Genomic DNA, 14115 nt, shown 5'->3' with positions numbered 1-14115 from the left:
TTCATGTATCTTCATCAGCTGGTACTGGACAAATGTTTATCCAGTTGAGTAAAATGATTTTCCTTTCCTCAAGGGCCACATCACATTTCTGCCTGAGAGTTTTCTATGGTGCTGACAACCTGAGGTACCTCATCTGAAAACCCCAACATAGCTGAGAAGCTGACTCTGTGTGGCCTGGATCTCTCAACCTCAGTTTCTTCATCTGTAAAATGAAGATGTTTGGAAAGAATGTCTTCTGAGATCTCCAAATCTATGATTCATGATCCTATCACTTTCTGGGCCTCAATTTCCCTATTTATAAAAGGGAATTGGACAAGATGATCTCCAGGGTCCCTTCAAACTCCTCTTCAAAGGATGGTGACATGGCCAACTAGGATCCCTAACTTTTACGAGGCAATTTGGACACAGAGGCTTTTGGGTCTCTTTACATCCCCTCCTTATGCTGAAGACAATGTGAAGTAATGGAAAGAATGTTGGACTTAGAAGTCAGGAGGCTTGGGTTCTAGACTTGACTCTGCCCCTAATTCACTGTGTTACTTTGAACAAGTCACTTATCTCTGTTTCCCCCTTTGTAAAATATGTAAGAGTAGGTCATAAGAAATGAGTAAATTGGTGAACTGAGAGATTAGGGTGTTTGAGGGAGTATTGATATGTATACTAGGATGAGGGCAAGGGGTTAAGAAGGACAGATTGTGAGCCAGGTCCTGAACTCATTGAGGAAGGAAGGAGAGGAATGTTCTGGAGGAATGTTGACAACTACTACTAGGATTTTGATTGGGGGTAGATATGGATTGTGTGAACTTCAGAAGAGAAAAGGTCATACAGTTAGTAAGAGAAGAAAGTGAAATCTGAATCCTGACTCCAAATCCAGTGACTTATCTGTGGGTCTCAGGCCTTGTGCTTTTCCTCAAGGTTCTTTTGTTGTTGTTCAGTTATTTTCAATCATATCTGACTCTTTGTGACTGTATTTTGGATTTTTTTCTTGGCAAGGGTACTGGAGTGGTTTGCCATTTCCTTCTTCAGCTCATTTTACAGATAAGGAACTGAGGCAAGCAGGGTGAAGTGACTTACCCAGGGTCACACAGCTAGTAAGTGTCCAAGGCTAGATTTGAACACAATAGGATTAGTCTTCCTGACTCTATCCACTATGGCGCCACCTAGCTGTCCCATCCAGGTTCTTTGACCTTCCACAAAAAATGAAAGGGAAGGATAAAGGATCCTTTACCCTTTTTTATCTTTTTTATTTTAGCTGTAGCTGTGAGGCATCTTCCTCTCACTCAACTCTTTTGCTCTAGATTCCAGACTTTATTATGGATGTGTGGTTGGCAGTAAACCCCCCAGGTGTGGAGCACCCCCCTCGAAGAGGCCTACTAGTTCCTTTTGGTCCCAGAGGGCAGAACTAGGAATAGTGGGATTGGCGGGTGATGGGGGTGGGGAACAGACTTTCAAAGAAGCCAGGAAAGAGATCAGGAAAAACTGTCTAGCAATTGGGGTTGTCAAAAAGTGGATCTTCTCCCCCAAATTTTTAAGCAAAGACCAGGTGACCGTTTGTTTGGTCTGTTATAGAAGGATCATAGATTTGGAACTCGAAGGGACCTTACGAGGTCACTCAGTCCAATTCTTGATTATACAGATGAGGAAATACAGATGAGACTGAGAACAGTGAGGAGACATCCAGGGTCACACAGCTAAGAAGTGTCTAGGGCAGAATTCCAACACAAGTCTTTTTGACTGTGAGTACAGTGCTCCAAGCACCATTCCAGGGTGGCCTAGATGGCTGCTGAGGTCCCTGCCAGTTTTGTTATTCTACTGTTTTATGGATCTAAGATGTTCCTGCTAAACATGATTTGTGATGTCAGCTGGGTATTTAAGGGGAAGATATATCAGCCAGTTCCATACTTAGCCCAATGACTCATAGGTTTCAAATGTCAACGTCTGAAAAATGATTAAGTGCAATTATGCTCCAGACTCCTTATAAATAGGAATCCAATAGCAAGAATTTATTAACTTTGCATCAGAGGCACAGACCTCTGTGGCCCCTAACCAATAAGGGGCAATCATTTTAATTAAACAACACAGCAATCCTTTTTGCGAAGTGATTCTTCAGTACCTATCAACTCTGGGCACATGAAACATCAATGTGCCAAGCCAGTGGGGAACACTGAGACTCTTTGGGTAGCTGGCACTAGAGAAACATGGGCAAGAATCCTAAATGGGTCCCCAGGAAGATGGGACAAAGTTGTTGGGCAAAAGAGGGTCTTGGCTAACATTTTGTATACTGTATAGCTAACATTTACATAGCACCTACTATGTGCCAGAGACTGTGCTAAGCACTTAACAGATATTTCTTTTTATCCTCACAACAACGCTGGTAGGAAAGTGCTCTTATTATTCCCATTTTACAGATGAGGCAACTAAGGTAGAGAGAGATGAAGTGACTTGCCTAGGCAGGGTCACACAGCCAGTAAATGGCTAGAGTACTGGACCTGGAGTCAGGAAGACCCAAGTTCAAATCTTGCCTTAAGTACTTACTAGCTTGGTGCCCCTAAACATATCACTTAAACTCAATGAGTTTTAGTTTCCTTATCTATAAAGAAGGGATAATAGTATTTGGGGTTTTCTTGGCAAAGGTACTGCAGGAGTTTGGTATTTCATTCTCCAGCTCATTTTACATATGAGGAAACTGAGGCAAACAGGGTGAAGTGACTTGCCAAGGGACACACAGATAGTATCTGAGGTCACATTTGAACTCAGGAAGATTTGTCTTCCACAGACCTGGCTCTCTGAACACTATGGCGCCACCGAGCTGCCCCCACACTTGTAAGGATAAAATAAGATCCTATTTCACGAGGTGCTTTGCAAACCTTGAAGGACTATATAAATGCTAGCTATTATTATAAAGTTGTTTTTAGGTTTATAGAGTCTTTTACATATACTAACTCATTTGATCCTGAGAACTACCCAGGGAGTAGATGTTACTATTCTGATTTAACTGATAGGGAACTGAAGTTCAGAATTGGCAGCTAGGTGATCCAGCAAAAGAGTCTGGGAGACCTGCGTTCAAATTTGGCCTCAGACACTTACCAACCTTGGGACTCTGAGCAAGTCACTTAACCTCTGCCTGCCTCAGTTTCCTCATCTGTAAAACAGGAATAATAACAGCACCCACATCCCAGGGTTGTTGTGAGGATCAAAGGAGACAATACTTGTAAAGCACTTAGCACAGTGCCTAGCACATAGTAGAGGCTGTATAGATGCTAGCTATTATTAGCAAGTGACTTGCTCAGGGTCACAAAGATGCCCTCCAGGAGCTCACGTTCAAATCAGGGAGACAAGATGTAAATAACCAGATGCGCGCAAAATTCATACAGAGTGGAGGGAAGGGAGATCATAGGTTTACAGGGTTAGAGCTGGGAAAGACTTGAGAATCATCTGGTCCAGTCCTCTCATTTTCCAAAGGTGGAAGTTGAGGCCCATGGAGATTAATTGACCCAAGATCTCGCGAGTAGCATTACAGCGGGAATTTGCATGACCCCAGGTACTCTGATGCCAGAAACTACTTTACCCTTGGAATCTTTGGCTCCAAAATCCAGCACTCTTTTTACATTGCAACACATTGCTTTTCTGAAATGCCCATTTTCCAGATGAGCAAGCTGAGGCCACAAAACGCTTCATTTTATTTGCGCCTTCCCCCCTCCCCATGTCACACGGCTAGGAAGTGTGAAAGCGGAGATTTGAGCCTCCTCATTCCAATTTTATCTGGTGTCTTTTCTATCCACTTCCTCCTCCCCTCCTGGGCTGGGCAGAAGGCTACGCCATTCTCCCACTAAAGTTAGCAGGGGACCCCTCAAGGTGACGGTTGGAGGGGTCCTCCATTCTTCCCCACGACCCAGAGGCGGGGAAGGTCCCGAGTGGGTCACAAAGGCAGCCCGTTCCAGCCCCACCCCAGAGAACGTCTCAGATTCTAGGAGAGATAGGGCTAGTGCCCAATCGCAGCAAAGAAGGGGCTCGTCCCTAGAGCCGGACTCCTAGATCCAGATCGGTCGTCCAGCCACCCCCTCCCCACATTCCTGAGTAAGCGCAGCCCCCAGCTTACCCTCCCGCTCGGGCTCCCCAGCGTCCAGATGCGCCCAGCGGACGTCCAGAAGTGGCTGGCTCCATCACCGCAGGCTGATGCTCTGAGAGGCCCTTGCAGGAGCCGGGTGGGTAGTCCCCAATCAAATCTCCTTCCCAGATTCTAAGATCGCATTGACCACCACTCTAGATCTGGAAAGGATCTCAGAGATCATTCGATCTACTCAGCCTTTACAGCTGAGGAAATTGAGGCGTGGAAAGGGGAATCTGCTTCCAAGGTGTAAACACCTGGGAGAAACTCTTCATCCTCCTTGGAAGGGGAACAATTGTTCATACTCTGGACTTAGCTACTTGCTTTGCCCTTTCCTTCCCGCTTACCTGAAACAAAACATAATGAAAAGAGGTTTGGCTCCGCAGTCAGAGGAGGTGGGCTCAAATCCTGCCGCAGACAGTGAATGACTCACTGGTCAAGTCACTTAATGGAACAACTGGCCTTTACATAGGCAGTACTTTGCATATGTTATCTCTTTTGAAACTAACAACAACTTTCTGAACTAGGTGCTAGTACTATACCCATTTTACAGATATAACCAAGGCAGACAGAGGTTAAGTGACCATAGCTAGTGTCTGAGGCAGGATTTGAACTCAGGTCTCCCTGACTTTTACATCCAGCACTCTAGCCATCTGCCACTTGGATGCCTACTGTTAAGGAGTCTGTGCTGTGACTCCCTCAGTGGTAAAATGAGGGGCTTCAACAAGAGGGACTCTGAGGCTCCTTCCAGCTCTAGATTAAGTTCTACCACTAAGGTTCAGACTGCCTCTGACACTGCCTAGGTGATCTTGGGCAAGCCAACGAATTTCTCCCACCTCAGTTTCCTCTTCTGTCAAATGAGGACTAGATGACTTCTGAAGTCTCTTCCAGCCTAATTCTTATCACCTTGGCTCTGCTTTTTGAAAGACTGGGTCTTGACAGGATCTTAGGCACCTCCTGTGTGCTGAGCACCCAAGGGTGGAGGGGTGGACAGAGACACAGAGCGTAAATAGACATGGTCTCATTTGCCCCTTTGTCTATTACAGGGAGAAGGCCCTTGTGCAGAGAAGACAAAATGTGAGGAAGTATAAGCAGGGCCATATGAGGATGGTTCAAAGAAATTGGGGGTGTTTTAACCTGGAGCAAAGAAAACTTGGAGATATTTGGGTGGTGTGGAGGTGAGGAGAGGGCAAGAAATTTGGCTTCAGGTACTTAAAGACTTTCCTATAGAAGACAGCTTGGCCCTAGAGGGCAGAACTGGGAGCAGCAGGTGGAGGGTGGATAGAGGCAGATTTCAGCTTGATGGATGGCAGGGCTATCTAAATGTGGCATGAGCTGCCCTGAGATGTAGGGGGTTCTCCCTCCTCACAGGTCTACATCAGCAGAGGCTGAGTGATCACTTCTTAGCAGGGCTTTAGAGGGGGTCCGGCTGGGACTAGATGGTTTCTCAGATCCCTCTCAATGTGGAGCTTCTGCACTTTTGTGATGAATGCAAGACACAAGGGCTATGTGAGATCTGAGGGCATATGGAAAGGCTTCAGCTAGGAGGAAACATTTGAGAGGAGCATGGAAAGAATGAGGAAGAAAGAACTCAGCTGATGAAGAGAAAGGGAGTGTTCATAAGCTTAAAAACCTTAGAGATGGAAGGGATTTAGAGGATGTCTGGTTCAGTCACCTAGTTTTACAGGTGAGGAAACTGAGGCTGGAGAGATCAAGTGATTCACCCAAAACCATACACATTTCAGGCTTAGAAAAGAGTGTGAGTGTAGACACAAAAAACAAAGGCAGAGGTGGGGGGAGGAGTAGGATAGTCCAGCTGGGTGCTATCATATATGGAAAGAATTATGAGATAACTAGAAGGGTGAGATGATATCAGATGGTAGAAGGCTTTGAAGGCCAGTTTGAGGAGTTCAAATGTCACTCATATAAAATTTTACCTTATTTCATATAATCAAATTATCTTACTGCCTTCATGTAATTTTCAACTGCCTGGCCTTTCTTCTACATGAAATAGCTGTTTAAGTTACAAAACAGAGGTAGACATAACATTAATCTTCAAATATCTGAAGGGTTGTCACATGGATGAGGGATTATGCAAGTAGCAGACTACAAAACTAATACAGATGGCTTAGATATTACAAAGAAAGTATGCATTTCCGTTTGCTTTATAGTTTCTTGACTCTTGTCCAACATTAGAATGTACTCTCCTGTTAGATGGGAAGCTCTCTGTCATTGGGGATATCCAAGAAGAAGCTAGGTGATCCACTTGTAAAAGGGACTACTGCTTGGGATCTCCTTTCAGATTTAATATTGGGTAGGGGATTGGACTAGGTATCATGAGACACAGTGAGGTGTAATGGCTAGGGTGCTCAACTTGGACCGGAAAAGGCTTAGGTTCCAAGCTTTGGCTTAAACCCTGGGCTTAAAACATGTCCCTCTCTGGGCCTCATTTGACCCATGTAAAAATGGGAGGGTTGGGCTAGATGGTTTCTAAGATCCCTTCCAGCTCTAGAGCTATGATCCTAGAATCCTAGAGAGTCTCTCTGTGGCTTCTTCTAGCCCATAGGTTCTATGACTCTGTGAAGTCACTAAGAACTCTACTCTTAACTGAAAAAGTTCTTTCCAGAGGTGAGTAGGCTTTTGTCCTATAGTAAATTAGATAATGTAGGTTTTCCTTTTTCCCAACTGGGGAGGATTAGCTTGTGGCATCTATAGAGGGTTGAGGAAGGAGGGCGTTTTCTACCAATGAAAAACTTGGTGATTTTGCGTTCCTGGGACCTCATCCTTAAGGAAAACAGTAAAACTTAGAAAGTTTCAGAGAAGCCTAGACAAAAGGGAAAGCCATGAGTTTGTCTGAAAAAGCTAACCAGAATCTGCAATATGGTGCCAGCATAGGTTGAATTAACAAAAAGACAACACCTCCTGGCTTACTTTGGGGGATCTATGATCTCATTGAAGTGTCTGTCACTGCTGAGCAAGTGGTTCCATCAATTTAAAAACTGGGAAATGTTTTATCTTCCATGTGGGACTTGCCCAGAGGTGACTTACCCAAGGTGTCATGCATGCAAGGAATAAATGGCAGACATGGGATTTGAACCTGGCTCTTCTGACTCCAAATCAATTGTTTTTTGTTTTTGTTTTGTTTTCGGTTTTTGGTGTGTCACTGAACAGTTTACCCAGGTTAGGGAAAATCCCTAGCCTTAACCTTACTAGGGTAGGGTACTAGGTCAATTGAACGGAACATTCATCGGACTGGGGAGTCAGGATTGGCCATACTCTGTTACCATTTCATTAGGTGGCCTTGGCCAAGGTGCTTCACCTTTGGGAGTCTCAGTTCTCTATCTTTAAAATGGGAATGGTGATACTTGCCCTACCTACTCCACAGGGTTGGTGTGAGATTCTAGTGAGCTAGGTTTGGGACTTCGGAAAGTCTGAGGCATAGCAGAGACACAGGTATAATCGGTACCCTGCAGGTAACCCTATGCAAGAGTCATGTCCCCCTCCCCCTTCAGGCCCTCATTGCAACAATAACTGCTGGGGATGTGCCTTTCAGAGAAGATTCATTCCTGACATTTTTATGGTATTTTAAAGTTTTTGAGACACTTTGCCTCCATCACCTCATCCAAGCTGCATAATAGCCATGTCAGATGTTATTATCTTCATTTTACAAGTGAGGAAACAGAGGCTGAGAGAGGTTTCATGACTTGTCAATTGGGATCACCCAGCAGCTAGTAAGGATCAGAGTGGGGATATGAACCCAGACATTTCAGGTTCTGAGTCCTATTTTGACTATGCCCCTCTAAGGGTCATTGAGTCCAACCCCATCATTTTACAGATGAAGAAACTGAGGTCCCAGAGAACTGAAACAACTTGCTTGGTGTCACATAACTAGGAAGTATTCAAGACAGAATTAGGACATTGATCTTTCTGATTTTTAAGGCAAGCACTGGATCTATGCTTGACTATCTATCATCCTGCCTTCCAGTAGAATTATAGGATGTCATATTGGAAGGAACCACAGAAGGGGGGCAGTTTGAAGTTTAGTGGAAAGAATGATCAGATCTTCTGATGACTAGATAAAAAGTATCTCTAGGTCAAAGACCAGGGCTCCACTTCTCTCTGCTCATAGATTCTACTACAGGCCTAGGCACAGGGGAGGTGTCCAATCGTATAGGGAGAGGGGACTACACCTGTAATGTAAGTCAGCACCTTCTCCGTAATTTATAATCTTGGAGTACCTAGATGAGAAATGACTCACCCAGGGTCACCCAGCTGGTATATGTCAGAGACAGAACTTATATGATCCTCTTGGCTCTGAGGCTAGCTCTCTCTCTTCAGTAGTGCAGTGAATAGGGTGCTGGGCCTAGAGGCAGGAAGATCTGAGTTCAAATCTGACTCAGATCTTTACTAGCTATATGACCCTGGGTGAATCACTTCACCTCTGTCTGCCTCGGTTTCCTCTATTATAAAATGAGGATCATAACAGTCTGAGTTTTTATGAGGACCAAATGGAATCATAATTGTAAAGTGCTTAGCATGGTGCCTGGCACATGGTAGATGCTTGATAAATGCTTAATAAATAAAAACCATTATGTCATGCTGACTTTCAGAATATCTACTAAATAAGTCAAATATAAACTATTCCATTCAGCATTCAATGTCCTTCCTGCCCCAGGTCCAACCTTTTCAGGCTTATTTTACATTAGTTTCCTTTGCATATGACCCAGACATACAGGTTTCCTTGGTGTTCTATCTACTCTGCACACACTATCCTCTTTGCCTGGAAGGCATTCTCCTCCCTTCTCCCTTCCCCCCTTTAGAATTCCTTTCTTTTTCTAAAGCTTAGCTTCAATGCCTCTTCCTCCACGGAACGTTTTCTGATTCTTTCTGGCTGCTAGCCCTTCTCTCCTCAAATGAACATGTGATTATTTGTAACTATTTTCTATACAGTATACTTCTAAATGCACACATTGTCTCTCCTATAATGTAAGCTTCTCAAGGACAGAGACTATTGTGCATTTGTTTTTGTATCTATCCCCAGTGCCTAACTTAGTTCTTGTCACATAGTAGGTACTTACTAAATGTTTGTTGATTGATTGATCGAATGAAATGAAGAGAATGTCTGGAATCCTTCTGATTTCTAGACACGCAGAAATGGTGATTTGATCTCAAGACTCACAGGATCATAGACTTTAAAATGGGAAGGCACCTCAGAAGTCATCTAGTCCAATCCCCTCATTTTACAAAGGAGGAATTTGAGGTTCTAGGGCAGTAAGTGACCTGCCCAAGGTCACACACATCATAAGTGGTTGAGTCAGGATTCGAACCCAGGCCATTTGGATCCTAATCCAGAGTCTTTTCCATAGAACCATGCTACCTCTCCCTTGTTCAAGGTTTACCTCAATGAAGATTAATTTTTAAATGAAAATCAATTGAAATTACATTTTTTCTGAGACTTCTTTGACAGTTTCTCAACACCCCTTTGGATAATTAGAGACGCTTTGGGAGCTGATGCAAAGTTAGGTTTGGGAAACATTAGAAATGTTTGTTTACTCTGAAGGAGAAAGACTCGGTGGGGAAGGGCATCATAGCTTTCTGTCCAGCATCTCAAGAGTTATGACATGGAGAAGTGAAGAATATATATGTTCAGCTTGGCCTCTGAGAAAGGCAGAAGCAGGAATAATAGATGAAAGATGCAAAAAGGACAGTTTTAAGATGGTTGTTAGGAAAAAGCCATAGGTAGAATAGTCAGCTTTCTTTTCACCAGATTCGGTGTTCCCAAAGTATAGTTTGAGCTTTAAGGGTGTTGGGAACCTTCCTCTGGAGGGAACTTGGCATAAATAATGGGGGTTTGGTGCATGCTCAGACCACCTCTGATGGGGCCACCCACATGGAAGACCTACTTCTGGGACACTGAAGCACTACCTTGTGGTTCATGCCATGTTGGAAGGTTTGGGCATGTCCCAAATCCTCCATTAATAATAATACTAACTAACATTTTTTATAGCACCTACTATATGTCAGGCATTGTGCTAAACCCTCTATAATTCTCTCATTTGATGAGAGAACCTGGGAGGTAAAATGTTATTATGATCCCCATTTTACAGATAGGGAAATTGAGGCAAACAGGTGAAGTGACTTGCCCAGGGTCACACAGCTAGCATGTGTCTTGAGGCCAAATTTTCAGCTCAGGAAGATGAGTCTTCCTATCTCTGAGCCTAGCATATCCGAAACTGGATTTGATTCCTGATTCCCCATCCAGCACTCCATGCACCACTTCTTGTTGCCTCTTTGATAGGTTGCAGAGGGATGAGTTTTCTTGGAGATAGTAGACTCCAAAAATGGAATTATGTCTTCTTATAAAAATGCTATAGCCTGGAGGGAGCCTTGGCCAGGTACAAGGTGGGCCCAAGGGCCTCTGATGTGCCTTTCAACTCTGAGATTGTGACAGATTTCTGCTATTCTGTGAAAGTCAGAATTTGAAGGTCAGAGCCTCCCAGAATCATAGGAAATGAATGCATTAATACTGCTTTGAGCTCCTCAGATTATATAAGGGCAAAATGTGATCCACATGCAGATTTTTGTAACAATGATGATCTGAGCTTGTCGGCAGCAGATTTAAATAAAGGAAAAATGAACACCCACAGAAGAAAATTAGACTGGCAGCAGAGAAGAGTTTCATGTTAACCCCTTGGGTGTTGGGTCTGCCTAGGATGGGTTCCCTTGGTCCTGTCCAAGTGACACACAGATGTTCCTTCTTTAGGGGACCCCCTAATAATAAATTCAATGAGATGAGCAAATATCATCCTAACATAGATAAAAATATGTCTCTTCTCTATGCCCAGGGAGTGGAGAATGCTGCTTTCATGAGCCAATCAGGATCAGAAGGAAGGAGAGTGGGCAAAGACTAAACCCTAGGCCTGGACCTCAGCAGCTTTCTAACTGTGAATTTGTCTTCCATTCTGGACAGGATTGCTGAGAGGAATTTGTTCAACTTTGTCTGCCCACGTTCTCTGTGCAGAAGGAAAGTGAGATATCTTCACAATGCCACAGGTAAGTGGTGAGGGGGAAGCCCCAGTAATGAAGACAATTATGTAGGAAAATAGAATTGGCTCCATTTTTGTTTTTGGAACCCATAAAGTGGGGGAGCTAGGAATGAAGGGGGATTTGGATTTCAATTAGTGAGCCATGATATAATTGAGTAAGTAAATAACTATGACTTTTACTCATCCCACCTTTCCTATTTCAGCAACCAAGCATCCAGTATCTAAGTTAGGGGTTCTTAACCTAGCCATCCATGGATAGATTTTAGGGGGGTTGTCAACTTAGATAGGGGCGGAATGACATCTTTATTTTCCTAAACCTTTAACTGAAATTGAGCATTTCCTTTCATTATTTGCAAACATCATTCTGAAAAGAAGCTCATGGGCCTCCCCAGACTGCCAAATGGTCCACAACACTCAAAAGGTTAAGAGCAAAGCCTGGTTTTAAGGGCAAACCCTGCCTGGTAGCCATGACTAAAAGGTGGCCCAACTGCATCTTTAGGACAGCAGCCTTTGAGGCCCTCAGCCGGGGCCTGAGATGGCCCAGGATGAGGGAGGGTCTTCCTTGAACTTTCTATCGATAAAGTTCTTTCGTTTATCTGCTCAGATACATACATGGTGTCTTCCCTCATACAAAATGGGTTCCTTGAGGCCAGAGATGCTTACATTTTGGGCTCTTTATCCCCAGTCCTTAGCGCAGTGCCAGGCATGTAAGTAGACCCTTTACAAATGCTTGCTGATCAGTTGATTGATTGATTGATTACTTCTACCAAATATCCAGCTTGGCCCCTTTGTTTGGTTTCCTTCTCAGCTTCCTCTATCCTTTTCTTTCTCACCCTCTGACCTCCTCCCTCATTTTCTCCATTCCTCTCTTTTATTGGAGACAGTGAGATGAGGGAGAAAAGAGGGAATCTGAGAGAATAAGATAAAAGGAAATTACTTTCATACCTTGACGCCCTCTCTTGAGCCCCATGAAAAGCAGAAATTTTGGTGGGGATTTTTTTTCTCACTCTAGTCATTGGGAAAGGGTCATACATGGCTTTCCTTTGCTTCTCCCAAGTCAAAGCAACGCAGGAGAAAGCACTCCCTTGAAAACCTAGAACTTTCGGAGAAAGAAAAGCAACAGACAGCAGAAGCAGAGTTACGGAACCTCCAGCAGCAGTTCCGGAAGATGATAGAGCAACGCAAGTCTTTTAATGTAAAGTCTCAGCAGCAGATTATGAACCAGTGGTAAGTTTGTCTAAGAATCTGGGGCCAACAGGGGGCAGTAGGGAATGGATGTGGCCTGAAGATCATGACTTAGGAAGATCCTGAGGAAATCAGGAAGGTTGAGTTTGGAGAAGAGAAGACTTGGAGAGGAAATGATAACCAGGGCTAGAGTTAGGGTGAAGCAGCTGGGCCTTGGTCCCAGGGCAGCAAAATGAAGGGGGCATGACCAGTACTTGTACTTCTTCAGCAAACAGAAACAATTGAACTTGATGCTCCAGGGGAGCACCCTTCTAGTCAAGCTCCATCCTTCTCCCAAGCAGTGGCTTTACTCAAATCTGTTTTTTCCTCATGGGGTATTTTCTCCAATTCTCTCACAACTGAATTTGTTCTGGAAGTAGATTCTATTTGTATTCTAAATGCAGAATTACAGAACAATGGGGGAAACACCCTTCTGGATTTAAAGAACTTTTCTCCAGCTCCCCTCCCCCAATTCTTTCATCATGGAATGAAGGAATATAAGAATCGCTTTTCATAGTTTTGATGAGAGCTGTTTTCAAGCGTTCTTCCATACCCAAGGGATTAGTCTTATTATTATTACTGTCCCTAGAGAACTGGGGGGTGGGGGGTGGGGTGGACCTGGGAGCAGTTCCAAAGAGGCCAGTTGAACTGTGAAATCAAAAAATACTCCCTAATCTTAGAATGAGAGCTGTCCAAGGTGAGATCTACTGGTTTGGGAGGGAGCAGGTTTCCCCTTGACTGTCTCCAAGCAGAGGCAGATGAGTACTTGTCAAGAGAATGGATTCTTGTTTAGGTGTGGGTTGGCCTAGATAGCTGCTGATATCCTTTCCCATTCTGAAATTCTGTGATAATTTCCAGAATCTGATTTCAGCTCAAAGGAAACTATTCCCTCTCAGAATCTTAAACTACATGGTCAGGCTCCCATGGGATGGAAAGGGATTCCATGATATACCCCCTCATTTTTGTTGTTGTTATTATGAAAAATCAATAGCAAATAGAATTTGTAGGGATAGAGTTGAAGATCTGGAAGGGAAGCTAGAGATCATCTGATCCAACTGGATTTTACAGATGAGTAAACTGTTGCCCAGAAAGGTGAAGACATCCAGGCAGAAAGAAGCAGCAGCCTTAGTTCTTGTTCCAATAACATTTGAAAAGGGGATAGTTAAGCAAATAATTAATAACTGAATTGGGACTGGAACCCAGATTCTTTGCTCCTAAGATTCAGGCACCTTTTCTCATTTACCAAGCTAGATGGTCTGTATATGTTTAAATAAGAAAAGAGAAACTGTTCAGGATTGTTGTCTGGGATTCTGGGTGATCGAGGTTTTCTGAGAAATTCTCTGGGGCTGCAAAATGTGGAGGATGAATGACACTGATATATGCAGCCAATGGGGAGGCATTATACAGCTGGTGGAGGACCCAGTCTTGAAGTCTGCCTCCCTTCTTTCATTTCAATCCAATAAACATTTGTTAAGCTCCTCTACTATGCCAAGTTCTCTGCTTTTGTTCAGTTATGTTCAATTCTTTGTGACCCCATTTGGGGTTTTCTTGGTAAAGATACCAGAATGATTTTGCCATTTCCTTCTCCAGCTCATTTTACAGATAAAGGAAACTGAGGCAAGCAGGGTTAAGTGACTTGCTCAGGGTCATACACCTAGTGAGTGTCTGAGGCCAGATGTGGACTCAGGTCTTCCTGACTCCAGGCCCAGAGCTCTATTCACTGTGCTACCTCACTGCCCT

At 43.8% G+C, this 14115-nt stretch overlaps 1 protein-coding gene across 3 annotated transcripts in view; it reads left to right on the top strand.

Annotated features, from left to right (window-relative positions):
• The first annotated feature begins 3947 nt into the window (after nucleotides 1–3947).
• CCDC63 (coiled-coil domain containing 63) overlaps nucleotides 3948–14115 on the top strand; it is a 55427-nt gene continuing 45259 nt past the window's right edge. The window contains exons 1-4 of one of the 3 annotated variants that reach the window (XM_072600468.1): nucleotides 3965–4202; nucleotides 5152–5283; nucleotides 11076–11158; nucleotides 12209–12378. In XM_072600468.1, coding sequence (XP_072456569.1) covers nucleotides 11150–11158; nucleotides 12209–12378 — 179 coding nt within the window. In that variant the 5' untranslated portion in view covers nucleotides 3965–4202; nucleotides 5152–5283; nucleotides 11076–11149. Of the gene's footprint in view, nucleotides 4203–5151; nucleotides 5284–6692; nucleotides 6734–11075; nucleotides 11159–12208; nucleotides 12379–14115 lie in introns of those variants that run through there. The other 2 variants (XM_072600467.1, XM_072600469.1) reach the window with 2 other exon arrangements.

This window comes from Notamacropus eugenii, chromosome 4 (assembly GCF_028372415.1).
Source record: "Notamacropus eugenii isolate mMacEug1 chromosome 4, mMacEug1.pri_v2, whole genome shotgun sequence".
Taxonomy (NCBI): domain Eukaryota; kingdom Metazoa; phylum Chordata; class Mammalia; order Diprotodontia; family Macropodidae; genus Notamacropus; species Notamacropus eugenii.
This window is presented reverse-complemented; position numbering and strand designations above follow the sequence as displayed.